Source organism: Tachysurus fulvidraco, chromosome 14 (genome assembly GCF_022655615.1).
Source record: "Tachysurus fulvidraco isolate hzauxx_2018 chromosome 14, HZAU_PFXX_2.0, whole genome shotgun sequence".
In the NCBI taxonomy this organism is placed as follows: Eukaryota; Metazoa; Chordata; class Actinopteri; order Siluriformes; family Bagridae; genus Tachysurus; species Tachysurus fulvidraco.
Genome location: NC_062531.1, coordinates 25,676,649 through 25,704,148, shown reverse-complemented (window position 1 = coordinate 25,704,148; position 27,500 = coordinate 25,676,649). Strand labels below are relative to the sequence as shown.

The 27,500-nt window shown below is 41.6% G+C and overlaps 2 protein-coding genes across 5 annotated transcripts in view; one reads left to right on the top strand and one right to left on the bottom strand.

The window, feature by feature from the left end:
• The window catches only part of glt1d1 (glycosyltransferase 1 domain containing 1), a 21,571-nt gene extending 4,133 nt beyond the window's left edge, over nt 1-17,438 (bottom strand). Inside the window, exons 1-10 of one of the 2 annotated variants that reach the window (XM_047823092.1) lie at nt 17,308-17,438; nt 14,402-14,556; nt 14,105-14,210; nt 11,385-11,436; nt 9,626-9,662; nt 9,473-9,529; nt 4,712-4,810; nt 3,751-3,800; nt 1,129-1,172; nt 580-700 (exon numbers count right to left, since the gene is read on the bottom strand). In XM_047823092.1, coding sequence (XP_047679048.1) covers nt 580-700; nt 1,129-1,172; nt 3,751-3,800; nt 4,712-4,810; nt 9,473-9,529; nt 9,626-9,662; nt 11,385-11,436; nt 14,105-14,210; nt 14,402-14,474 — 639 coding nt within the window. In that variant the 5' untranslated portion in view covers nt 14,475-14,556; nt 17,308-17,438. Of the gene's footprint in view, nt 1-579; nt 701-1,128; nt 1,173-3,750; nt 3,801-4,711; nt 4,811-9,472; nt 9,530-9,625; nt 9,663-11,384; nt 11,437-14,104; nt 14,211-14,401; nt 14,557-15,819; nt 16,070-17,307 lie in introns of those variants that run through there. The other variant, XM_027142934.2, reaches the window with a different exon arrangement.
• slc15a4 (solute carrier family 15 member 4) overlaps nt 17,426-27,500 on the top strand; it is a 44,603-nt gene continuing 34,528 nt past the window's right edge. The window contains exons 1-5 of one of the 3 annotated variants that reach the window (XM_027142921.2): nt 17,426-17,657; nt 20,321-20,948; nt 23,831-24,120; nt 25,320-25,461; nt 27,426-27,500. The exon at nt 27,426-27,500 is cut by the window's right edge and continues 6 nt beyond it. In XM_027142921.2, coding sequence (XP_026998722.1) covers nt 20,376-20,948; nt 23,831-24,120; nt 25,320-25,461; nt 27,426-27,500 — 1,080 coding nt within the window. In that variant the 5' untranslated portion in view covers nt 17,426-17,657; nt 20,321-20,375. Of the gene's footprint in view, nt 17,658-19,590; nt 19,730-20,320; nt 20,949-23,830; nt 24,121-25,319; nt 25,462-27,425 lie in introns of those variants that run through there. The other 2 variants (XM_027142924.2, XM_027142922.2) reach the window with 2 other exon arrangements.

Here is a 27,500-nt window from a genome sequence, read left to right as displayed (position 1 = left end):
TTATCAAATTTTTAGAGAATTTTCACATCTTTAATGATTATTCTCGAGGTTATTGTAATTATATTATATATTATATTAATATTGTATGTTAAAAATATTATATCATCACAATAATTATTTACTTAAATAAAGCATCGTGTTAGTTCAGGCAGGCCACGTCGTCAAGCGCGCATCAGCTGTTAATCAGCCGTCCACGACGCGCACAAATCCGGTTACGACATCCGTATCACCTGAACATTTAAATTCCCATTCATTGAGCCTCTTTCTAGCGCTTCGCTGACGCTGCGATTTAAACTCCCTCCTCTGACCCCGACCCCACCATGCCGGAACATTTTCTTAAAAAAAACTCTGCATGATTAATGGTTCTGTTATACGGGGGGTCTTATTCTATTTTCTAGTCGCTGCTCTCCCCGCTCTGTCCCTGCATGCGTACGGACGGGCGCGTAGATTCCTGCCCAGAACAGAACCATACCTCCAACACTAACTGTATGATATCATCTAATAAATTCTCATTTGACAAAGTGGTCCTGACAGAAGTAGTAATTAATCCCGCTGCGACGCCGACGTGACGACACGAACCTCTAAGATGGCGGCGGACATCCCTTCCGAAACGGAGGAGTTGACCACGGCGAATGATTTCCTCATGACGGCGTGAAGTTCCTCCTGATTCCTCTCTGCTGCTAGAAACACTCCGGCAGACCTACGAGCACAAACGCACAAGTTCGAGGAAAAGTTCTAGAAAGAAGCAACACAGCGGACTGGAGCAGAAAGTTACAGCAGCAAACGTTGTTCCCTCAGGATTCAAACGAGAAAATATTCCTTATCACGTTCCTACACAATCTTGCAATTCGTTCTGGGCTGAGATGTTGGTCTGATAGCGTGACATCCTCCATGCATTACAGCCAGCTTGTTTACGCTTTCACTTTAGCTAAAAATGAGTGCATACAGAGATAAGTTTACACACTCGAATACCAATTTCATGTGAGGGCCCAAAGCTGGAAAATAATAAAAAAGATCCCTGTGTAAAAAGTCAAAGCGTGAAGACAATTTCTTGCGTACTTTGTTGGAGATAAAAAGCCGAGCCTCTGAAGAAAGTCTAAGAAAAGATGAAAGAAGAAGCAGCTTTACCTCTTCACACGTTCCTCAACTTCTGAGCTAAGTACAGGATCGATCTGTAAAAAAAAAAAAAAAGAAGAAGAAAAACTAAAGTGAGTAAAAATAAAAAGTGACACTTTTCTGCTGTCAGGGGGAAAAAAAATCGGATCTTTCCTCGGGTGAACGAGTCGTGTTTGTTATTATGGGAAAGATCACAGATCTGGTGGTGTTCGGTTCGTTTGTCTTTTCTAAACACAGCTGAATGAAAGCTCTGAAACTGGAGACTCCTTAAAAAAAAACTCCTTACAGAAAACATGCTGTTGCTATAGAAACCATAAGGTATCGGTACGGGTTCATTAACAGTAACCTGCTCCACAGTCGGAGCTGCTGTTAGAGAGAATTAATCAACATCTTCAAACTTCTGAAGAACTACACATGGTTCCTTCAGATCGTAGAAGGTTAAAGAACATCATCCTGTAACTTTTCCTAGAAATGTCCTTCTTCTTCTTCTTTTCTAACTTTTACAGCATCATGAGATCTAAGATACTGTAGTAAACGATCCCTAAGGTCATGCTGAGATAAAAAAATAAAAGATGAGTAAAACCAGGTGCGGTTCTAGACCTTCTTTAGGGTGTCTCCAGCGCCCCCTGTCTGTGATCTCAGCCACCCTAAAACTAAAAGTATAATTTTTACTTTCATAAATAAACAATAAAAATTACGTTAAAATGCAGGACATGTCATCGATGGGAAAGATTATTTATCGGTTTGATCCGAGAGCGGTCAGAGCTGGAGGCGTTTATCTATAACGTTAATCGGCGGAAAGACGCAAAGACGGCAACCAAAAGCGGTGAAATGTCACTATTCTTATTACCGGAGTTGTAGCACAAACAAAATATTAAATTTACCAAATAAAAATTGTAATGAGTCTGTCTGTGTTTTTGCCCTGTTTCTGTCTGCTGTCTTGCCCTGCTGTTAATTGTCGGCCCCGCCCATTCATTGGTTACCATGGACACTAATTGAACTCAAGCTTTCCTCCAGGTGTGTTGTCTTAGTCTCTGATTGTCTCCGGTTTGTGTTTGGTTCCTGTTTGCTATATTTACTCTGTTTGTTCACTTCCCGGGTGTTAGTCGTTGTTGGTATGTTGTGTGTTTCTGTCCGATGTTCCCGTTACCTGTTCGCTCGGTGTTCTGCCTTGTGTTGTTTATCTGTTTTGTGTGTTGGATTATTAAAGCTCTAAAACTGCATTTGGATCCTCACTCGCCTTTGTCTCATCACGACAAAAATAACATCTATGGATTCGGTCTTTGTATTGTGAATATTTATTATTAATGACTGCATTCATTAGACACACTGTTTGTAGAGAATACACACATACATGAACTGATCTGATTCGAGACCGGCATCATTACATCATGTATAAAATTTTGGTGTTCACTTTGGTGCCATTTAATAATACCATAACTTTTGGCTTACTATGTAGTCATATAATATATAATATAAAACTCTTCTTGTTTGAGGGCTAAAACCCCTAAAGATGAGACCCTAGGACCGCCGCTGAGTAAAACCAAATCTCACGTTTATCTTGTCTAATGAGGGACTTCAGTGGTGCGAGATGATTTCTGTAATACCCACATCACAGCGTGTGGACAAGAAGCTTTCACCTCCTCGTCGTTTTCCACCCCGGTGTGAGTGTTGATGAGAAAAGCATCACAGGATACCGTCAGATTTTGGAGATTAAGGACGAGACGAGGTTTTACGTCGATCTGATGAACGATGATGTAAGTGCATCTTTGTGTAAAGTCTCAGCAGCTGCAGAAATATTGGACCTTCAAATACTATCAAAACTAATAATGACTAAAAATGTTCTTCATGTCTAGTAATAAAAAGCAAGGCTGATGTCATCAGGCAGTGAAGGAAACCAACTGTTTATGTTCTAGTGCTGTTAAATCTGTAAAACCATCCAAATATGAGGTGAAAATATCTCTATAACCAGCTCCAAGCACTTTGTGGTGAATCTGGGTTTAAATGAAATAAACAGAGCTTTAAATTTCTCTCAGAATGAAATGCAGTGTAAGAAAATATCCAGGTCTTGAGGGAAAGAAGGCTCCGTACGTCTGGCAGATACTTCACACTCCAGAGGAACTGATATCGGTCAGCTCTGTTGACTCTGAGCAACATGAACATCGTTCCTCGTCGTATTTGTTTCTCCATTTTCTGGGGTTTTATGTTGATTCTAAGCTTGTGGTTGGTCCAGGATGATTCCCCATGAGAACCATGACCTTATCAAAGGCTTACTAGTGAACCAAGTCCCAGAGCCAAGATGTGAGGCAGCAGATGTTGTGACACCGGCTCCCGGCTAGCTGCTAATGTTCCCTGGCACGTCCGAGTATCATGTGGATGTCAGATGTGTGAATTTTATACCCAGCTCCTGCTGTGATCCCTTTGTAGTAGGGACATCTAATTAGCTTTAGGCTAGCATGCTAACACTAGTAAAAAAGCAGTGTGATATCACTCACATGGCCATGGCCACAAGTGCAGAAACACACCACACACACCCCATTCACACAACACACACACACACACACACACACACACACACACACACACACACACACACACACACACACACACACACACTTTTGGATTTGTGCTCACCTTTGGGCCAATGATGATGAGGATCACCAGAGGGTTCTGGGCATGCCATTCTGTTGGAAACAAGATCTGGTAGAGGATTAGCCATGTAAATTTGACAGAATACACACACACACACACACACACACACACACACACACACACACACACACACACACACACACACACACACACACACACACACACACACACTTACTCATGCCTTAGGCCATGAGATCAGAAAATCACTGGGCATGAAATCATGGAGCCACCACAGGTCAGACCACAAAATACCCCTGGTAGACATCTAACACACAGACCATGAAAACACAGAGCAGTGTAAAATAGGAACCTGACAAGCCCCAAGACCCAAGGAATACATCCACATGAGAAGTAAGGACTCTGAAATTCAGGTACCTGAAAACACAGACCCTGGGAAACTGAGGACCATGGCAACATGGGGCCTAGAAAAAGCACCATAGGAATATCGGTCCCTAGAACATAGAGGTCTAGAACGTAGGACCCTAAAACATAGGACTTTATAATGTTTGGACCCTGGGGACATACCCCTGGAGACCCTGGGGATGAAGAAGCCTGCAAATCTAGGATCCTTAAGGTGTGGATGAATGGATCTGGGAACAGAGAAGGGTTAGATACACAAAACACAAGAAACTTGGAGCCTTGGGAACTTAAGTCCTGGTAATATGGACAAATAAGATCCTGTGAATATAGACACGAGACCACAGGTTTGATTTGACCCGAGTGGCCACTCGCAGCTCATTTAGAGAGTGTATAATGGTCAAAGGATCCTACAAAGTCATCGAGATCAATGTTGGGGTTTCCATGGAATATAAGCTAATTCATCTGAACTGAACTCTCCTTAGAGGAAACGTTATGAAGTGAACAAGTCTGCATTAAAAGCAGAGGAGGAAGTGGTCATGGGAGCTATAAATCTGTCTGAGATGTTTACAGGGTCATAGATTACCTGAGAAGGTGTTCAGCAGGTAAAGAGGGTCCTTCACTTTCCGGAGTCCACACACTAACAGGAAGACGTGTAGGTCGTCTACTCGATCAACACAAACTCCTAGGAACACAAACACAGGAGACCTTCGATCAGCAGAATCCAGAAAAAGCAACTAGGAAGAAGGCAAAAGAATAAAATGTGGAACAAATTATTTATTCATCTTTATAGAGACATAAACCTAAAGCTCAGAAGCAGTTCTATCACGTCCTGTTTTAACCGTTAGCGAGCTCGTTTTGTGATCCAGCCTTCATTTATCCGACCATAGAGATCACTGAAACGATATGCTAATGATGTCGATTCAAAATAAAAATTAATTTACTAAATAAATAGAAAATAATTCATTGCCTAGATGGAACATTACTCGTGCTTATTTGGTTGCAATGCTAGATAGAGGTCTTCTTGGGTCTAAATGAACCCGACCCGAAGTGACCCGAATCACTTTTTACCCGAACCCGAGACCCGACGTGCATTTTTTTTTTTTTTTAAGAAAGCCCCGACCCGAGACAAACCTGAAAAAATTTGACCCGAGTCCGACCCGACAGCAATTTTTTTTAACCCGACTGGACCCGAATGTTACGTAACTCTACACTAAAGTAACCGCTACGGAGTGGATTCAAAATTGATTGACAGGTCTGTTTCAACGAAAATTAGCTTACCGCCAGCCACACGTCACCAGCCACATGTCGCGAGCGGTCTTGACAAACAGACGAGAGGTTGGAAAAGGACTCGAGTCGAGGCACACACACGAGATACAGTAGTTCGGGTCTTCTCGGGTCCATTCGGTAAAAACACATTCGTTTTAAATTACCCGAGACCCGATGCCAATATTATTATACCCGACCCGTGTCAGAGGTACACGTGAAACTTTTAGACCCGCTCTGGTCTCGGGTCGGACCTTGGGTTTTGGGATCTAAGTGGACCGGTGAAGACCTCTAATGCTAGATACTAGTTTCACGTTTCTACAAATTTAATTATATATGAAGTTGTCAAGGGTTTCTTTCTAACAAAAGACAGAAACCATCCACTCGGACAGTCGATAAAAAGTTCTCCAGTCGATAACCTGCTAGCTAGCAACCCTACAATTTTGCTAATGATCGTTTTTGCTAATGAATCGTAGCAGCGTTCTAAATGGGACGAATTCCTCCTCTGCTAGTTTTGATCTTGCCCTTACGACTTCAAACAGCTTTGAATTGCTAATGTAATGAAACAGAAGTCCGTTTAAATCCTGAACCTTTTAGCTGATTAGCATGTGTCCACCTCTAGAACTTCTGAAACCCTGTTCGGATGCTGAAACCTCTGATCCGATCGACTGAACCGTAAAAACCTTGCAGGTGTTCATTTTCCTGACCGGAAAATGTTAATCAAAGTGAGAAATAAGTCTCGAGGGAAGAACCGAGAACTTCTGCTGATGTGATGAAGATTTCCTGAAGCGATCTCGAATCGTTTGGGGGTCAGCGACTGCTGGATCAGGGCGCTAATCCCTTTTAATCCTATGACCAATGCTAGGAGGCTAAAACACATAAAAATATGTCTTAGACTTGGCTGAAATGGGACACGACCCGAGTGACCACAGCACGTGGGATTAAACTCTTTCCAGCTTCTGTGACTCATTTCTCCGAGAGATAAGACGACGATAAGAGAAGGAAAGTCATTTCCGCAGATAAACGTCCAATCCTATAACGACCTTCGGTAATTCAGACGTCGGGGTTTGACGGGAAAATCGCACACGGGATTAGAATGAAAACACAAAGAGTCAAGAGCCGACGAGACGAAACGTCGGGAAAAAGGTTCGTTTCGTTCCGTCACCGTAATCAGAGTCGGTTAATATTAAAAAAATATCGGTTTAGGGATAAAATCTGGCTTAAGGGACAGATTAGAGGTTAAAACCCTTCAATCAGAGCAGCGGCGGTGACGTCGGTGTCGACATAAGAAATCTGTTCTAATCCAAGAATTCAATCGAAGTTAATGAGGTTCAAATCTGTTCACATTAATCAAATAAATGATCCAGATTTGAAATAATAATAATTTCCATGAATCTAATATAATCTATCATTTCCTTCTAAAATGTTAAGTCTTTCATTTCATTTTTTTATTATATATGTGTACATGCAGTGCTGTTACTATGGCAACAATATCGTTCTAATCTAATGTAAGTCTGAATCTAAAATCAGGAAACAAAATCGATGGATGGAGGAGGAGGAGAAGGAGAAGGAGAGGAAGTTGAGGAAGATGAAAGTTCATCAATACCACAATAAGACCCAGTGAGACAGGAGGAGATAGATAGCAGTATTTATTTCGTCCCGTAGCCGTCGATCCTGCTCCGTTCGGCTAACACAAAACCGCCCGACACCATTTAAAGCAAACGGATGGACAGTAAACGTTATCGTGAAACATCACAAACATCTTAGAACCGAATGAACGATCCGTGAAACGTTTCTGTGTTTTCCCGCTGACGAGACTCTGACAGCTCAATCTAGATTTTCTGCAGCTTGGGGATTTTATCGGATCTCGATCGGACTCGTGGCTGAAATCCAATAAAACAAAACACACATCTGTGACACGCGTCAGATCCTGACGATGCTTCAGCTCCAGACTGCGTGCTCTCGCCTGTCGTTTACTGACCCGAAGCTCTTCTGTACATTTCTCTCTTTCTTTATGGATTCATCAGTTCTCTCGTTTTTTATGTGGGAAATCGTCAAGGTACAAATTCGAAAAGGAGATTTTTCTGTACGTTTTTAGACCGATTCTGTATGAATAACATCCCATAATACACCCTTAACCCCTCTGAGGCTATGAGGTGATGGTTATACCTGCTATAATATAATATATAAAGTGTCAACAGGAACAAAGTCGCTTTATGAACTTTAAATGTAGCACAAAAGAGATGAAAAGTGCTCAAGGTGTGTGTGTGTGTGTGTGTGTGTGTGTGTGTGTGTGTGTGTGTGTGTGTGTGTGTGTGAGAGTGTGTGTGTGTGTTTAAAATGAGGTCAGAACAAACATTCACAGCGTCTTTATTATATTCATGATATTAATATTAATACTAGAACTCAGTCCATGATCATCTTTATTTCTGTGTGAAATCCTTCACCTAGCAGGGGGTTCCACAATGCTGTGCTTTCTCTCTCTCTCTCTCTCTCTCTCTCTCTCTCTCTCTCTCTCTCTCTCTCTCTCTCTCACACACACACACACACACACACACACACACACACACACACACACACACACACACACTCACATCTCGATCACTGTACAAAAGCGACACTCAGAGTCACTCAGAATATATTTCTTCAGATAAGCCGACCTCCTACTGGTGTTCTCGAATAAACCCTGCTGTGAGCTACATGACAGCAGGAGGCCAGCAGCCCCACCTCAACATACACACTCACACACACACACACACACATACACACACACACACACACACTCACACACACACACACACACACACACACACACTCACACACACACGCACACTCGCACACACACACTCACACTCACACACACACACACACTCACACACACACACACACACACTCACACACACACACACACTCACACACACACACTCACACACACTCACACACACTCACACTTCTCTCTATAATCAGAAGTTGAGTGATCTGATCTCAGAGATACTCAGGACTACAGTAAATCTCAGAAACTCTTTGAACTGTTCTTCTACATTTCTTTATCTTTTTGTCCTTCATCAGTAAACGAGTGTAAAGTTTGTCAGCTTTAACGTTACGAAGTGCGAAAGGACAAAGAAGAGAAAGTGAGTGAATGGAACGTAATAAAACGTAAGGTGCATCTTTATTATGACCTTATAAAGCGATGACTGTGGTATAAGAGGAATAAAACACCTGAGGGTGTGATGTCACTGTGTTACATCACTGATTATGTTACTAACACAACATGAGCTGCCTGTGTTTCATCCTTAATTTATTAAAGTTGTGGATCATGATGTCATACTTTTGTTCCTCCAGGTGATGTGATGTTTGCCTGGTTATTAGAGTTAAGTGCAAAAGTTTGCACACCCTTAGAACAGTAGAACAACTTAAACTGAATTCCTGAGTAAAAAAAGTATATATTCTTATGTTTAAAAGAAATCTGTCTCCTACCCTTTTAACACACACACACACACACACACACACACACACACACACACACACACACACACACACACACACATACACACACCTGTACACACACCTACACAGGTACACAGATTTACAGTCACTAGGATGTCAGACAGGTGGACAGGAAATCCAAGTCTGAAGTGTGTGTGTGTGTGTGTGTGTGTGTGTGTGTGTGTGTGTGTGTGTGTGTGTGTGTGTGTGTGTGTGTGTGTGTGTGTGATAAATGTATTTTTAATAAGAAGCGTGTTGTTGTCCTGCACCCTGCTGGCAGCCTGGTGATAAATGACCAGAGACAAGATTTTTTAATCTCTCTCTCTCTCTCACACACACACACACACACACACACACACACACACACACACACACACACACACACACACACACACACCGACAAAAACAAACACACACACAGAATGGAAAACCCCAAAAGAGAAAGAAAGAAAGAAAGAAAGAAAGAAAGAAAGAAAGAAAGAAAGAAAGAAAGAAAGAAAGAAAGACCAGTTAGAGGCAGGTACACAAGACAGACAGACAGACAGACAGACAGACAGACAGACAGACAGACAGACAGACAGACAGAGATAAATACCTGTAGTGTGTAAGAAATCCGCCCAGCTGAAGGTGGGACTCGCTCTCGTCTCGATTCCTGCAGAGAAACAGAGCAGATGAACGTCACAAACTTTCTCAAATGTGACGAGACACTAAGACGAGTCGGTGTGAGGAAATGGAGACGTGTCCTTACCTTGAGCTTGTACGTAGATCTTAGTGATGTCACAAGCCTAAAGCAGCAAAAACAACGCATCAGCTGAAGTAGCGTTGGTAATAACACTCTACGCTTGTTGCTATGGTTACGCCTCTGCAGAATTACATTTAATACTTTCATTATGACAGAGAGAGAGAATTGGAGTCCAGTAGCCGCTGTCATGGTAACGATCCAACTACACAAAAGGATGAGCTGTGATGGTGTTAACCAGTATACAATCTGCATTGTTTAGATCTTTAACTCTTCTTCCCACGCTCTGTAGTTTCCTTCCTACAAAACTCAGTTGAATAGTTTCATTGTGTTAGTGAAATACTAGCTATTCCTACTCGTTGTCATGGTAACCATCAGACACGGTTACTTAGTAACAGAAAGCCTGATTAAACTATGTAGCAGTGTGATGTAGCAGTAAAAACTTTAAGCGTAAAAAACGTTACAACTGAATGCATGTTTGGCCATAACTGTTCTTTGTACTTGTTGTCGTGGTAACGTTTATAATAATTGAGATATTTTAGCTACAATTTAGTGTATGGATTTTTTTAAATAGTTTCCTGTAGCATCTGAGTGACGCGTTTATCCACAAAGAACAAACAAAAAGGTTTTCAAAGTTTTAAAGATTTTTTCTTTGGTTTTTTTTTCTTTAAATGTAGTCTCCCTATGTAGCATCATAACGCATCATTAGCCCCGATATCTCGCCCACGATTACATTACGGTTCGCCGTGGATTCCTCCTCGTCTTCTATAAACGAGCTGCTTTTAAATTACCCACGATTCTCGGCCTACTTTCATTTTTCTATTAAGCGTTTCTCGAAACCACATGAAATCCTTTGCTCGAGCATGAAAAGATGCGGAAGTATAATCAGGAATAATCTCGGCGCCATTCTAAAATCAATATATAAAAATAATAGAGCGGCGGGAGAGCGATAACGGAATAACGCTGCGACTCGGTCGAGATCAAGCGAATCATTTCACACACACAGAGAGAGGAAATTGGCTGGATGTTATCAGTGCTGGGTGCCTGCTGTGTGTGTGTGTGTGTGTGTGTGTGTGTGTGTGTGTGTGTGTGTGTGTGTGTGTGTGTTGGTGTGAGTCTAATCCACCAATGAAACACTGATGCATTATTATGGGATGCTGCTGAGAATGATTATTATTGTCGTTGTCGTTATTTGTAGACATTTGTATTTATTAGTGACTTGGGTTCGACACATTAGTCTACGCTTTTCTCTCCATCGTTTTTCTGCCCCATTAAAGACGAACGGCGGCGGTTCGGAGGGTCGATGTGTTGTTGTTGTTTTTTATCGATAACGGCTTTATTATTGTTCACTGCACTTCATTCCTACAGAATAACAAGACGTACGGCTTCAGTAAAGTTCTCTCGAAACCTTCCCCCATATAAACGAGGCTAATTAACGAGTCGTGATGAATAATTAAACGCAGATTTACATTCGGTAAGAGACAGAAAATGTGATTATTGGCAAACAGACGCGGTGAGAGGAATGAGACACGTCAGGACGGGCGGTTAGTCTCGGCTTCATCGCCACAGCACGTTGTTGATTAGCAGGACAACACAAAGGGCTTTGTTCATTACGAGATTGGTCCTGTATTCGATCTTTCACTATACAGCTGTTTAATTGTCTAGTGTGTCAGATTTGAGAGCTTTAGGGTGAAAGGAACCTCATAGTCACAGCACAGAGATGGTGTTCACTCAGAACATGGAGTACGTCTGAACATCAGCATCTTACCAAGTAAATCTCAGCTTTCTGCTTCATCTCCTCTGTGAATGCTACAGCAAACCTGAGAGAGAGAGAGAGAGAGAGAGAGAGAGAGAGAGAGAGAGACAGATGGAGAGAGAAACAGTGAGACAGAGAGAGAGAGAGAGAAACAGAGAGAGAGAGAGACAGACAGACAGAGTGAGAAAGAGACAGAAAGAAAGAGTGAGAGGGGGAGAGAGAGAGAGAGAGAGACAGAGAGAAAGAGACAGAAAGAAAGAGGGTGAGAGAGAGAGAGAGAGAGAGAGAGAGAGAGAGACAGAGAGAGAGAGATAGAAAGAAAGAGGGAGAGAGAGGGAGACAGAGAGAAAGAGACAGAAAGAGAGAGAGAGAGAGAGAGAGAGAGAGAGAGAGAGAGAGAGAGAGAGAGAGAGAGAGAGTCAAATGATAAAAAAACATCCGGATCAAAAAGTCCAGTGAAAGGATTAAAGCATCGATTTACTGTTTAGGGAACTGAGTCACTTGGGAATCAAACTAAAAGCCAATGAATCATGAATCAGAATCATCTGATCAGACGAAGTGAATTGATTCAGTGAATTAAAAGGTAATAACTAAAATGAATCAAGGCAACAATAATAAAAAAAAAACTGATTGTAAATTTAAAAATTTTAATTGGGTTAATCGAACTGGGGTGTAAAATATGCAGAGTGACTCAGTTGTAATTCTTATATTTGTTTTTTACCATAGTACTTCTATACATCATCATCATCATCATCATCATCATTCGAGAAGTAACGGTAGGCCGACCGCAGATTCGGACCAAACTTGCTCACGTATTAATTGCAGGATGCAAAACTGATTCATTCGAAGTGAATCAACAATTCTTGTGTTAAGAATAAACATCATGTGGAACCAGGATGTTTTCAGCTCTGAATTTTAACATGAAAAATCAAGGAAGTATAAAATCAAACATGGCGTGGTTTGTATAGTCGGGGTGATGTCTAATTTACATATTCATTTAATTTCTTGAGAAAAGAAAAGGTGTAGCTTTTTTTTCTTTTCATTTCCTCTAATAATTTGTATTTGTAGAGCAGCCATGTTAAAGTTCTGTGAAGCGATCGCTTTCTTCTCACTTCTGCCTTTGAACCAGGAAGTCACTGTCAATTCAGGTGCACACACACACACACACACACACACACACACACACACACACACACACACACACACACACACACACACACACACACACACTTCAGGGTCTTCACACTTCTTCTTTTGTATTTACAGGAAAACAGAATGACTTGCTGCCTTTTTTCCCCTTAAGTGTGTGTGTGTGTGTGTGTGTGTGTGTGTGTGTGTGTGTGTGTGTGTGTGTGTGTGTGTGTGTGTGTGTGTGTGTGTAAAAAGGGAAGTGTCACTTTTCAACTGTTCACCATCTTCCTTTACAGCTCCTCTGTCTTTCTTCTCTGTAACTCTGAAGGACATGATGATGATGATGATGATGATGATGATGAAGCTGTGTAGATCCAGCAGCAGAAGGTCTTCACTAAAAGAAGTTTGTGGCTTTAACAGTTAAGTCAACTGAATAAAAACTGCACTGAAAATAAAAACTAAATAAAAAATCAGGCAGGAGTGATCAAGCCTTTTCTTTTTTTATGGCCAAATGTCAGAGTTAATGATTCACAAGACAACAAACTCACACCTCCACATAAACGTCCACATAAGTCACTCGTGTATGAATTCCTCCAAGCCACAATAATCCATCTGTCTGGTCATCTAATGTTCTACTGAGCTTCAATCCACCTCATCTCTCAGATCCTGAACCTTGTGCTTGACTTTCAATGAGATTTTGAGATTTCTGGACTTTTTTTTACAGTGAACTTGAACTTTAACCTCATGTGGCTGTTTACAGTATTTAATGCTACACAAACTCAATTCCTCCATTTTATTATTAGTCCAGAGTTTTTTCTCAGTAATTTGTCGACACGTCGTAGGGAAATGTTGATATTCTGAACAGATTTTGATCATTTGTACCGACTCTGTGTCTCGTCTATATACAGTCTAGCGTGCGTATTAGCTAGTTACATCATTGGCCTAATTTTCAATCAATATCATTATATTGAATATAAATAAACACATTTCAGCTGCGTGTTTCACTTCCTGCACATTTCACTTGAACAGCAAGATATTGACAAAAAAAAAAGATTATTTTCCTCCACATTGGATTTAGTGCTAATTTCAAAGCTGAATTCAGTTTCTCTTTTTTTGGTACTAATTTAACAACATCTGTGAGAAAAGTTAATATTCTGAATTATTTTATATAACGTCTTCTGTCGCTGTTTTTCCTTCATGGAAAAACTGTAACAGTGCCAACTATGTGCTAACTAGCTCGTCATGTTGTCATCCATGTTACCCGGTTGCTTAGCAACAGTGTTATCTCGATTTAACCTACATGAACCGCTTGACTTCTCATTAAATATCATTTAAATCAATACTTTTTCATGTGATAATTAATAAGGCCAGAAAATACAGTAATGACTTTAATGTCTTTTTTTTACACATCTGAGAGAAATGGTGATATTCTGAATTATTTTATCTCATGTCTGCAGTCACACAAGCTAGCTAGCTAGGCTTATTAGCATCCATTGTCACCCAGTTGCTTAGCAACAGTGTTATCTTGTCTTTTCAGGTTTTTTATGTGTATAATATAAAAACATGATATTTGTTTTCACCACAGACGGCGTTAGCCTCACCTGGCTCTGTGCAGAACTTCCTCCATGACGCTTCGCTTGTGATGGTCCTTCACGTCCTCGTTGATGTCCGTCCCTCCGAAGACCACTCCGAAAGGGAGTCCGGCATCTGCAGCCATGTGAGAAAAGAAATGCAACATTCAAAAGCTCTTACTGTGAAAAGGAACAATTCTGAAAATGAATTAACAAAAAACATTACGTTATTAATATAGCTGTTATAGTGTGTGTGTGTGTGGGGGGGGGGGGTGTTGTGTGTGTGGGTTTGTGTGTGTAATTGGGTTTATTATACTTAAACATCACCTAAGAGGAATCTTGCTCCTTTAAACAGATGAATCGCCAGCGCTGCATTAAACGGTTCTTTATCTTGACTCATCAGCAGCTTTACGTCAGAAGACGAGCTGAAGTCTCTGGTGTCCCGAAGCACACAGACATGACCTGCACTCTCTATATGATCTCTAATAACACACAATAACACACCATCAACACCATCCGTACCTCGCTAACTAATTCAGTTTAGCATGATACCATACAATGTTAGCATTTAACACGACAAAACGTCTGAATTTCCAAGATATTCTCAACACATAATGAATAACCAAAAGTTTTCAGAACATCCAGAAAACATTCTTTTGTTTTAGTCGAGTATGTTGATTGATGTAACCTGCTAACATCACACATCTATTAGCTAATTAACGATCATTTCTGAACTTAGCCAACAAATAGTACACAAAGCTTAACATTTTCTCTGCTCACTTAACACAGAACATTAGCATAAGTTTAAGATGCAACAACATAAATACAGCGTGTGATATAAATACAGTCCGGTATTAAATTGTACAAATAGTTATAAGTCGTTGTGATTCATTCATTCATTTTCTACCAATTATCTGAACTTCTTGGGTCTATCTCAGGTGTCATCGGGCATCGAGGCAGGATACACCCTGGACGGAGTGCCAACCCATCACAGGACACACACACACACACACACACACACACACACTACGGACAATTTTCCAGAGATGCCAATCAACCTACCATGCATGTCTTTGGACCGGGAGAGGAAACCGGAGTACCCGGAGGAAACCCCCGAGGCACTGGGAGAACATGCAAACTCCACACACACAAGGCGGTCGTGGGAATCGAACCCCCAACCCTGGAGGTATGAGGCGAACGTGCTAACCACTAAGCCACCGTGACCCCCGTCATTGTGATTTTATATCTGAATTACATCGACATTTATTTATTTAAATAAGACACAACAGTTTAATGAACATTTCACTGGTTTTATATGAATGAAAGAAGAAGTAACATTAGAAAGAGAGAAAAATAATAGTGGCCTTTTAATTAGAACAAAAGTAATGGCACCCTGTTAAAAAAAAAAAAAAAGTCCGCGCCCCCTTAAGCGATGTAACCATATAAGTACATCCCCTGCTCAACGATCAGCTGTGAGGCCACGCCCCTTGACAACGGTACAAATCTACTAAAGACTCAAATATCGCTACTGATTTCAGTAATTAATGAGTGTTGATTTTTAATTTTTCATTCATTTTTGACTTAATTTTAACCATTTTTATACACAAAGCTGCCACTTCCGGGATTATATTTCATAATATTTATATTAACTTATATTTACAACTTGTTCTGATTATTTATCATTACAGGAATTATTTTTTTTTACTCGTTAAAGGTTTTTGTTGACATAAAAGCAGCTCTTTTACCTCATCCTTTCTGCAGTAGTACAGTTTCCAGTTTTGGGACTGAGACAAGCTAAGAACAATAATCTCATTTCTCTATTTTCTCGTCAAATAAATCTGACATAAATTACAATTTTATAGTTAATTCATCAGAAACAAAAGCTGCTCTGTTTAAAAACCCTGTCCTGTACAACACGGATATTTACTTTTGCTCTTCTTTTGTTTATGTACCCGTATTCGGATAGCCCGGAAGTTTGTTTTTCGAGATTGCAATCGAATGAACCAATCCCTGTGGGAGATGTGCGAGTTAGCCAATCATAGACACGAAGGCGGGACATGTATGAATACGGGTATGGAAACGTGTAGTCGCGTTTTCAATGGGTCCGTTTATGATTGATTTCCCCGGGAAACAAGAACAACAGGTCCGATTCGTTCCCGTTCATCAATAGCCCAGAAACAAAAATATGAGCGTTAATATAAGTTGTATAATTATTTAATATGACACTAAAAGTATATGTTAAATCTGTTACTATATATATAATTTATAGAGATGTGAAAGTGGCAAAATAATTATTTATTTGTTTGTTTGTTTGTTTATCTATTTGTTTATTTATTTCTATTTTTCACGAATTAAATATTATGGCAAAAAGATCAGTGGATATAAAAAGTAGAAAATCATTCAATCACTATTATTATTATTATTATTATTATTATTATTATTATTATTATTGGTGTTTTTAGTTTGTTAATTTATTCATAAATTGATTCAGTAATAATTTTTTTCAAAGTATTTTATTTCTCTGTTTCTAATGAACATACACCTCAAATTATTAATTCTGTAAATGATCGGAATAAGAATCATCTTTATTTGCTAAGTGTGCGTAGACACACAATGAATATCTTGCTTTTGGTACATACATACATTTATACATACATACATTTATACATACATACATACATATACCTGGCATGAGAACAGTAAACATTTAAACAGTAACGTTTCACATATTTAGACAATTTGTTTTTAGACAATGATTTTAATCTTTATCATTGTTTTTATGTATCATATTTTTATGGCTGTAATACTGAGTTAATGTTTGCTTTAATGCATTTAATTTAAATAATTTAAATTTTTAATAATTCAAATATTAAAATTGTAAATTTAAACACAGTAAACAATGTGAACATTTTATAAATAATAGTATTTGTTAATAAAGATAAATACAAACAATGTATGTTGTTGCTTATAATAACCAAAGCTCGATAATAAAATAAGGAACAGAAATAAAGACATTTAGGGTTTTTGTCCCTTGGTTTTTATGGGTGTGGATGGAATTAAATATAAAATAAATAAATCATTTAAAAACAAATAAATCACTAGTGACACGATTAAAAGAAAAGGAATGAAGGAAAAAATAGGAAAATATAAGAAAATGTAAAAAAAAGAAGGAAAATATAAGAAATTAGTAGAAAAGGAAAGAAGAGAAATTAATAATAATAAAAAAACAGTACCCCGGAAGTGAGAGCGTCACGTGCTCACAGGACGCGCCGCCATTGGTCAGTGTGCGCGCGTGAGAACTGAAACCTGTGTGTTGTTTATATGAAGCGGTTGGTGGCTGTTCTCGGTGTCACACACAACTCAGTAAATCCGGATGGTTCATAAATCGGTTGTAGGCGGATTTAAGCTCGTGACCGTGGTGTGTGTGAGACGCTGATCTGAGCTCAGGGGGTTTATTACAGTGACCGTGAACTTCTGTGTGGGGTTTAATAAGTCTGTAGTGTGTCAGCTGGGATGTCGAGCAGGAAACCAGCAGACAGGTGGATGGGTGAGCTGTCAGTCTGAGAGAGAGAGAGCGTTAAAGGTAATATTTGTGTGTGTGTGTGTGTGTGTGTGTGTGTGTGTGTGTGTGTGTGTGTCTGCCTGCCTGCCTGCGTGTGCGCGTGTGCGCGTGTGCGTGTCCGTGCGTGTCTGTCTGCGCGCGCGTTTGTGTGTGTGTGCGCGCGCGCGCGTGTTTATGTGCGTATGTGTCTGTGTGTTTATTTCTTTATGTGCGAGTGAGTGTGTGTGTGTGTGTGTGTGTGTGTGTGTGTCAGTTTGTGTATGTTTGTTTATGTGCGTGCGTGCGTGCGTGCGTGTGTGTGTGTTTGTTTGTTTATGTGCGCGCGCGCGCGTGTGTGTGCGTTACAGTAATAATCACGAGTTAGAGTTACAAAACATGAACAGCTGATCCTGTGAAAGCTCAGAAATGTTTGTGTATCACTTTACATTTTCTTTCATGTTAATGTGACGAGTCTCAGTTTAAAGAAACATCACAAATGATCTGTTTACTGAATATATAATAATAATAATAATAATAATAATAATAATAATAATAATAATAATATAATACACTAAGAGCCTAAATCATCCATATAAATAACATCACAGTCTCTGAATTATAGTCTGTGCTTCATTGGAGCTTTTATAATGTGCTGTTTAGCTGGAAATGTGAATTGTGAAAGAGTTTATACCTTAATTTAGATATGCAACTTCTTAAAGGACCACAACACACTACACCACAACACAGTACACCACAACACAGTACACCACAACACAGTACACCACAACACACACTCCACCACAACACACACTCCACCACAACACACACTCCACCACAACACACACTCCACCACAACACACACTCCACCACAACACAGTACACCACAACACAGTACACCACAACACAGTACACCACAACACAGTACACCACAACACAGTACACCACAACACAGTACACCACAACACAGTACACCACAACACAGTACACCACAACACTCCACCACAACACACTCCACCACAACACACTCCACCACAACACACTCCACCACAACACACACCACCACAACACACTACACCACAACACACTACACCACAACACAGTACACCACAACACACTACACCACAACACACACTACACCACAACACACACTACACCACAACACACACTACACCACAACACACACTACACCACACTACCACAACACACACCACCACAACACACTACACCACAACACACTACACCACAACACACTACACCACAACACAACACTCCACAACACACACTCCACAACACACACACCACCACAACACACACCACCACAACACACACCACCACAACACACACCACCACAACACACTACAACACGCTACAACACGCTACAACTCCACAACACACTACTCCACAACACACTACTCCACAACACACTACACCACAACACACTACACTACCACCACAACACACCACAATACACAGCACTCCAGGTCTGGTGCTTTTAAAGAAATTTAAAGTCATTTCAATAATACACAAAGGTTGAGGAACAAACTGTCAGCAAAACAATAACACTGTGTAATGTCTAGAGCCTAAAGTTATAGATCTGTATAATAAACTTCATCGCAGTGCTGCTGAATTCTCCACCCTGATTGGTCGGTGCTAAATTCTCCACCCTGATTGGTCGGTGCTGAATCCTCCACCCTGATTGGTCGGTGCTGAATCCTCCACCCTGATTGGTCAGTGCTGAATTCTCCACCCTGATTGGTCAGTGCTGAATTCTCCACCCTGATTGGTCAGTGCTGAATTCTCCACCCTGATTGGTCGGTGCTGAATTCTCCACCCTGATTGGTCGGTGCTGAATTCTCCACCCTGATTGGTTGGTGCTGAATTTTCCACTATGATTGGTCAGTGCTGATTTCTCCACTCTGATTGGTCAGAAGGTTTCCATGGAAACAGATTTCTACATGGAGCTGATTATTTGACATGTATGGAGTCTACAGTATCAGCACTCTGTAACAGTCAGAGGTTAAAATCTTCATCAATCTTCAGGACAGTGAGTTTACTTAGTAAACAATGCTCGAGAGAAATAACTGCGAGGCTTCTGAAGGAGCGAGTGATTAAAGGTGTCACTTTTTTACCGACATTTCAACAAGACATGAAAAATTCATATTCGATCCATCATCTGTCCATCCGAATGTTAATGTAGCCTTTAAAGAACAGAGCTTTTAAAGAACAGAGATTTTAAAGAACAGAGATTTTTTTTTTAAAGCTGAGATGTTTGAATATATTTGAACAAATTGCCTGACATTTGAAATTCATCTGAATTCAATTTTTCAGACGACGTGTCGACTTTACATGTGACTGTATCTGCTGTCACGTAAGCGAGAACAGGAAGTAACAAGTTTCACAGCGTGCAACAACATTAACATGTAATTGGTGTCACATTGAATATGAAACTTCAGGACGTGTGTGTGTGTGTGTGTGTGTGTGAGACATTAATAACTCCTCATCACAACACTCAGGCTGTTGATTATTTTCCTACATACATGATGTGAAAAGTCAAATCTTGAGCCCTGATTTTGTCCCTTTGCTTTAACACTTAAAGGTTTAGTTTAAAGTTATTGTTGTAACCGTTTGTTTTATGTTTATTTTAGAGCTGTTTTATTAGTAATAATAATAATAATGATAAATAATCAACCTAAATGTTCTTTCAGGTTTCCTCAGAATAGAGACATCTCCGGTTCCTTCAGAAGATCGTCGGTACACGTCATGTCGAACTCTGGTGTAAATGAGAACACTCCTCTGTTGGAGAGCACGGGGAGTCTTTACAGGTCGGAGTCGGTGTTCCGAGGGCGGCGTCTGGCCTGCGCCGCCATCCTGCTGGCCGAGTCTCTGGAGCGGGTGGCTTTTTACGGCATCACCTCCAACCTGGTGCTGTTCCTGAACGGCAGCCCGTTCTACTGGGATGGCACGTTAGCCAGCCAGGCGCCGCTCATCTTCATGGGTGTGACTTATCTGGTGTCTCCGTTCGGCGGCTGGTTGGCCGACGCCTGCCTCGGAAAGTTTTGCACCATCGCAGGGAGTTTTGTTTTGTATTTACTGGGGATGCTGCTGTTCCCCTTCGTGTCCAGTGACAACACCCGGGTGAGGCTGTGTGGTGAAGAGATGGCGTTTCCTGTCCAGCCGGTCGAGTGTTATAACACGAACGCGTCACTTCCTGCCAACGTCAGCTGTCCGACCCGGAAGGCCTACTGCAGTCCTGTGATCTACTCGGGCTTGGTGCTGGTGGCTCTGGGAGTCGGAGCGGTGAAGTCTAACATCACACCGTTCGGAGCAGATCAGGTAACGAACGAATCCGAATCACTCGAGTGATTCACTGACAAATGATTCAGTTATTAATCCTGTTTTTAATCGGTTTGGGAAGTCTGACGAGGTCTGGATTAATAAATCCTGTTGGTTCCAAAAACTGATGGGGAAAACAAAAATAGTCTGTGATCAGAGTTCATCTCATGGTTTTCTTTTCAGCAGTTTGTGTAAAGATCTTTAAACATAATAAAAAGGAAGAATCACAATTAAAAAACAAAAAAAATTATATTTCTGAAAGTGAAATACTCGTTTAATGAATATGCAAATCAGAAACGCCCCTCCCCCACCCCTGACCTGGAACAGTGGTACTGCTGTAGATACATTTGCATAGTTGATCCTGATTGGCTGTTTCATTACATGATGTAATAACACTTACCTTTCATGTGGTCAGTTCAGACTGCTGACCAATCAGATTATTACCCTTAAAAACTAACAAATTAAAAAAAAACTCCTATATTTTTTAATATTTATGGTGTCTTTAATTAATTCTTTAACATTAATATCTTAGTGACGTGACATACGGCTAAGTACGGTGACACGGAATTTGTTCTCTGCATTCAACCCATTCAAAGTGCACACACACACACAGCAGTGAACACACACACACACACTGTGAACACACACCCGGAGCAGTGGGCAGCCATTTATGCTGCGGTGCCCAGGGAGCAGTTGGGGGGTTCGGTGTCTTGCTCAAGGGCACCTCAGTCGTGGCCGGCCCGAGACTCGAACCCACAACCTTAGGATTACGAGTCAGACTCTCTAACCATTAGGCCACGACTTGCCCCACACGTACTGATTTATTGTAAATTGTATATTGTATTATGAATATAACATAAAGACAGTAAATAAAGCAGCAGCACATGATGGGATTCTTCACTGCGTCCTGATTCTCCTGCTCTGGCGAGTCGAGGCGTTCGGTGAGCAGCGTTTCTGATGCGTTTGTGTAAAACTTCCACTCAGTTTCACTTCAGTAATCTGGCGAAGAGACGCAGAACAGACGCTATTTCAAATTTAGAGGCAACGAAAAAAAAAGCCAGGAGAGTCACAAGACTGAAACAATGTGATGTCTGTTGGAGCCACTTCCCTGTCACCAGCAAAGCCACCAGTGCCACCACTTTCTGTCCAGTACTCTGTGTGTGTGTGTGTATCAGTGTGTGTGTGTCTGAATGTGTATAAATGTGTGACTGAGTGTGTGTGTATCTGTGTGTGTGTGTGTGTGTCTGAATGTGTATAAATGTGTGTCAGTGTGTGTGTGTATCTGTGTGTGTGTGTATCAGTGTGTGTATCAGTGTGTGTATCAGTGTGTGTATCTATGTGTGTGTGTATCAGTGTGTATCAGTGTGTGTGTATCAGTGTGTGTGTATCTGTGTGTGTGTGTGTGTATAAATGTGTGTGTGTGTGAGACATGACAGATTCGAGGTCTTTACTGTGGCCCATAAGCATTCTACACTTGTGTGTTTATCTGATTTCCACGTGTCCCTAATTTATCGTCAGTACCGCTTCAGTAATGTTCAGTATAAACCCCCCGGTGCTCAGGGATCATCCTCCTGATGGACATTAACTTCACATTTCAGCACAGTAACTGTTGCTATGCTCCTTCTCATCTCCTCTAGTAGCAACTATAAATATTTCAGAAATGTTGATGTACCTCGTCTTGGATTTTTGGTTTATCTTCAGAAAACTGGTCTGAAAGCACACAGAGGTTCAACCTCCATAATGATTAATAAACATTCTTAATGACACATGACCACCAATCCCAGTAGGGCGGAGCTTAAGTTACAGAAGCAGCTGATTGGCTGCGTGGATTCAGATTAAAAGCTGAAAGGCATCTTTAGGACGAGATCCATGATGGTGGTGTAGGTGGAGTTTAGTTCAGAAGAACTTTTTTTTTATAGTAGTTGTAATCCATCAGTCAGTCAGGTTTAAACCTGGGATGTGACCCTCAGGATGCAGGATGCTTGGACCCCGCAGATCGCTGCTAGCTGCTGTGTTTGTTGTTCTCTTGTTTTCCATGTAATCTCTTTAAGTGTCTGATCTGATCAGTCCCGAACATTTCTCCAGCTCCACCCGTGTAATCACGCACCCGAATCAGACCCGACGATAAACTCACGTGTTCTGCACAAGGTTCCTGACCCGACGTGTTTGTAGTCGTCACGTCCGTAACCCCCTCCGATCAGATACGCTGTGACTCGTGTCACGTGACTCCGGTGCGATACCGTGGCCTACGCCGTGGAGTTTATATAACTAGAATTAATGCACGCTCTTTTCGGTGAATTTATGGCATGTCGTAAAGGTTAATATCCTCCAGAGCGTCTCTTAGAAATGTGGATTTCTCATGTTGCTTAATTGGATTTTTTGTCACTTTATTGAAAATTCAGTAATTGGTTTTTTTTCTTCTTCTTCTTCAGATTCGACTCCCACGCTTTAATAAAATCAAGGACACGGATATCGAGCGGGTTACAGTGCGGCGTCGTGTCTGTAAATTGGTCGAGATGAGCCGCTTTATCACAGGGAGATGGGATTAGTGCTCTTCTAGCCTTTCAGTGCATGAAAGAGGTGATACGAGTATTTAGAGCTGGGAGATTTCTCTACGTCTGTAACGAGGGAAGCATCAGGACTACATCACGTCTGAGATGTGGAATTTTCTTCCAAAGCGCGTGAAACGTTAATGAGCTTTTTTTGTACCTGTTGATGTAACTGGTGGAAACGGATGTAGCTTTGTTTTTAACGGTTCCTCGGCTGACGTTTTGCAGACGCGGTGCTGAGAGAAGTTTAGATTTCTTCAGCACTTTCCCATCATGCTTCACTGTCTGAGTATGTAAATAAATCGGCCTGACGATCCCTGTCCTTCCTCACAGGTGAAGGATCGCGGTCCCGAAGCGACGAGGCGTTTCTTTAACTGGTTTTACTGGTGCATTAATCTGGGTGCGATCGTGTCCCTGGGTGGTGTCGCCTACATCCAGCAGAATATCAGCTTCTCTTTGGGTTTCTCCATCCCTGCCGGCTGTCTGGGAGTCTCACTGATCATCTTCCTCCTGGGACGCACCGTCTTCATCACCAAACCCCCGGACGGCAGCGCGTTCACACACTTGGTGAAAATCCTGGGATCGGCCTGCTGTGGGGGACCTGCAGAACCTCAACTGCTCAGGTAAGAACTCACACGGAGAAATGAAGGAAGGGTGGAGTGATGGATGGTTGGATGGACTGATGAATGAATAAATGAGCAGATGAAATGATGGATGGATGGGTGGATGGATATATGGATGAATGAACTGATTGGCGGATGGACAGATGAACAGATAGATGGATGGATGAATTGATGATGGCTGGATGAAGTAATATATGAATGGATGGGTATATGAAGGGATGAACAGATGGATGGCTGGACGGATGAATGAACTGATGTGTGGATGGACAGGGGAGCAGATGAATGGATGGCTGGATGAACTGATGGATGGATATATGGAGGAATGAAGAAATGGATGGATGGTGGATGGATGTACAGATGAACAGATAGATGGATGGATGAATTGATTGATATATGGCCGGATGAAGTGATATATGAATGGATGGATATATGAAGGAATGAACAGGTGGATGGATGGATGAATGAACTGATGGGTGGATGGACAGGGGAACAGATGGATGGATGAATTGATGGATATATGGCCGGATGAAGTGATATATGAATGGATGGATATATGAAGGAATGAACAGATGGGTGGATGAATGAATGAACTGATGGGTGGATGGACAGGGGAACAGATGGATGGATGAATTGATGGATATATGGCCGGATGAAGTGATATATGAATGGATGTATATATGAAGGAATGAACAGATGGGTGGATGGATGAATGAACAGATGGGTGGATGGACAGGGGAACAGATGGACGGATGGCTGGATTAAATGATGGATGGATGGATGGAGGGATATATGGAGGAATGAACAGATGGATGGATGGACAGATAGATGGATGGGTGGATGAATTGATGGATGGCTGGCTGGAATAGTGATGGATGGATGAATGAATGAATATATGAAGGAATGAACAGATGGATGGGTGAATAGATGGATGGGTGGCTTGATGAATGGATGGATATATGAAGGAATGAACAGATGGATGGTTGGATGGACTGATAAACAGATAGATGGATAGATAGACAGATGTCTATAAGACAATGAAGGGACTTTTCTTAGGGAAAGTTTAAGGGAAAAGCACATTATAATTCTGGTCCTTTAATAAAAAGTAAACTGTCCTCACATCAGTTCTGTGTTTAAATGAAGTTAATAATAATCTGTATTTAAACGAGTCACATGACCCAGTTTCCCTCTCGCTCTCGCAGGCCAAAGCCGAGTCTGCTGGACGGAGCGAAGCTGACGTACGGAGGGAGATTCTCTGAAGAGAAAGTAGAGGAAGTGAAATCGCTGCTGAAAATCCTGCCTGTGTTTCTGGCCCTCATCCCTTACTGGACCGTCTACTTCCAGGTCAGTCACACACACACACACACACACACACACACACACACACACACACTTCCTGTGCGGTCGTCTACAATTTCCTTTCATTTTGATCGATCGTCTAAATATCGTCTAACAAAAGATCACGGTTTTCAAAGATCACGTTAAATCCCGAGATCACAAACTCGTGAAGTTCTGGAGGAACCGATTAAAGAAGGATTCCTTCTCGTCTGGACCTTCTAGCGGATCGCCGCGTCCCGTCGTCCACGTTACAGCAGATACGTCTCGTGTTGTTACAGAGAAACCTCGTCATCATGAAATAGTAAAAATATCATTCTGAAATTTGGGGTTTTTCAGTCCAGAGATACGTGAAGTTCCTCTTTCACTCTGGCTGTGACCTTCACGCGCGAACCATTTCTCGTTCACAGGAAATGCGTTTGAGGTCCTGTTTAAAACGGCGTCGGGGTTTTTCTCCAGAATTGTCCGTGTTTTCTCTTTCTCTTGTGAGTTTTTGTTGCTTGATGAAACTAAATTGTGATCCTCGTGAACACACAAAGCTAGATGTGATGAACAGAGAGATTATAATCATTAAAGTCACAAGCACGAGGTTAGCCCCGCCCACTTTTCATTCATTCATTCATTCATTCATTCATTCATTCATTCATCTTCTACTGCTTTATCCGAACTTCTCGGGTCACGGGGAGCCTGTGCCTATCTCGGGCGTCATCGGGCATCGAGGCAGGATACACCCTGGACGGAGTGCCAACCCATCACAGGGCACACACACACTCTCATTCACTCACACACACACACACACACACTACGGACAATTTTCCAGAGATGCCAATCAACCTACCATGCATGTCTTTGGACCGGGGGAGGAAACCGGAGTACCCGGAGGAAACCCCCGAGGCACGGGGAGAACATGCAAACTCCACACACACAAGGCGGAGGCAGGAATCGAACCCCCGACCCTGGAGGTCTGAGGCGAACGTGCTAACCACTAAGCCACCGTGTCCCCACTTTTCACTCCGTATCCTGTATAAGTATATTATTCAGAGCCTCGGTGTTCAGCTGCAGGTCAGTTTCCTGAGGGTTCCTGTGCTTCCTCCACCACACGACTCTCCCGTCTCCTTCTCTTTGGCAGAATGAACTCTGCTTCGAAAGGAAATGAGCTTCGTCTCCCGCCAATTACACGTAAAGGTCACTTACGAGGCGTCACATTTCCTGACACATTCTGCCTGATCTCTCTCTTTCTAGCGGTTAGCTGCTCATTACCTCGCGTTTCTCTCATTTAGCGAGACTTCAAGGACATTTTCTACGCCTTATTATCTTTATAACATCCGAATCGTTCTTCTTACGTGTTGCATCCTTTCCTCGCGTGTTGTCGCGTCGTCGTGCCGTACGCTCGCCGCTGTGCGGGACTATATACGGCCAACGCGATTATGTTTGACGCCGTGTGAAAGCTCGTGGCGTTTCACCTCCGGTTTGGGAAATGGACTGATGAGGAGAGATGGATGGATTGATGGACAGAACAGTATGTGACAGATGGACAGACTGACAGGTGAACAGGTGGGATGATGGACTGACAGGATGATGGACAGGTATATAAGTGGACCGTGATGGATGGACGGATGGATGCACAGATGTGCAGTGAAAGATGGACCACTAGAATGGCAGTGCTGAGTGATAAATGGATGAGATGATGGTTGGGGTGATTTTTATATTGATGGAGTCATAGATGGGTTGATATAGTGATAGAAGGATTGAGAGATGAATATTGTGATGAGTGGATAGATCCATAGATAGATAGATAGATAGATAGATAGATAGATAGATAGATAGATAGATAGATAGATAGATAGATAGATAGATAGATAGATGGATGAAGTGTTGTGTGGACAGATGGACAGATGAAGGAGGTGATGGAATGTAAAAAACAAGTAAAATCTTGATGGTGTTTAACAGTGAGTGTGTTGTTAATGTTCCAGATGCAGACGACTTATTACCTGCAGAGCCTCCACCTGCTCATCCCCGGCACTGAGGCCCAGAACTCCACAGAGCTG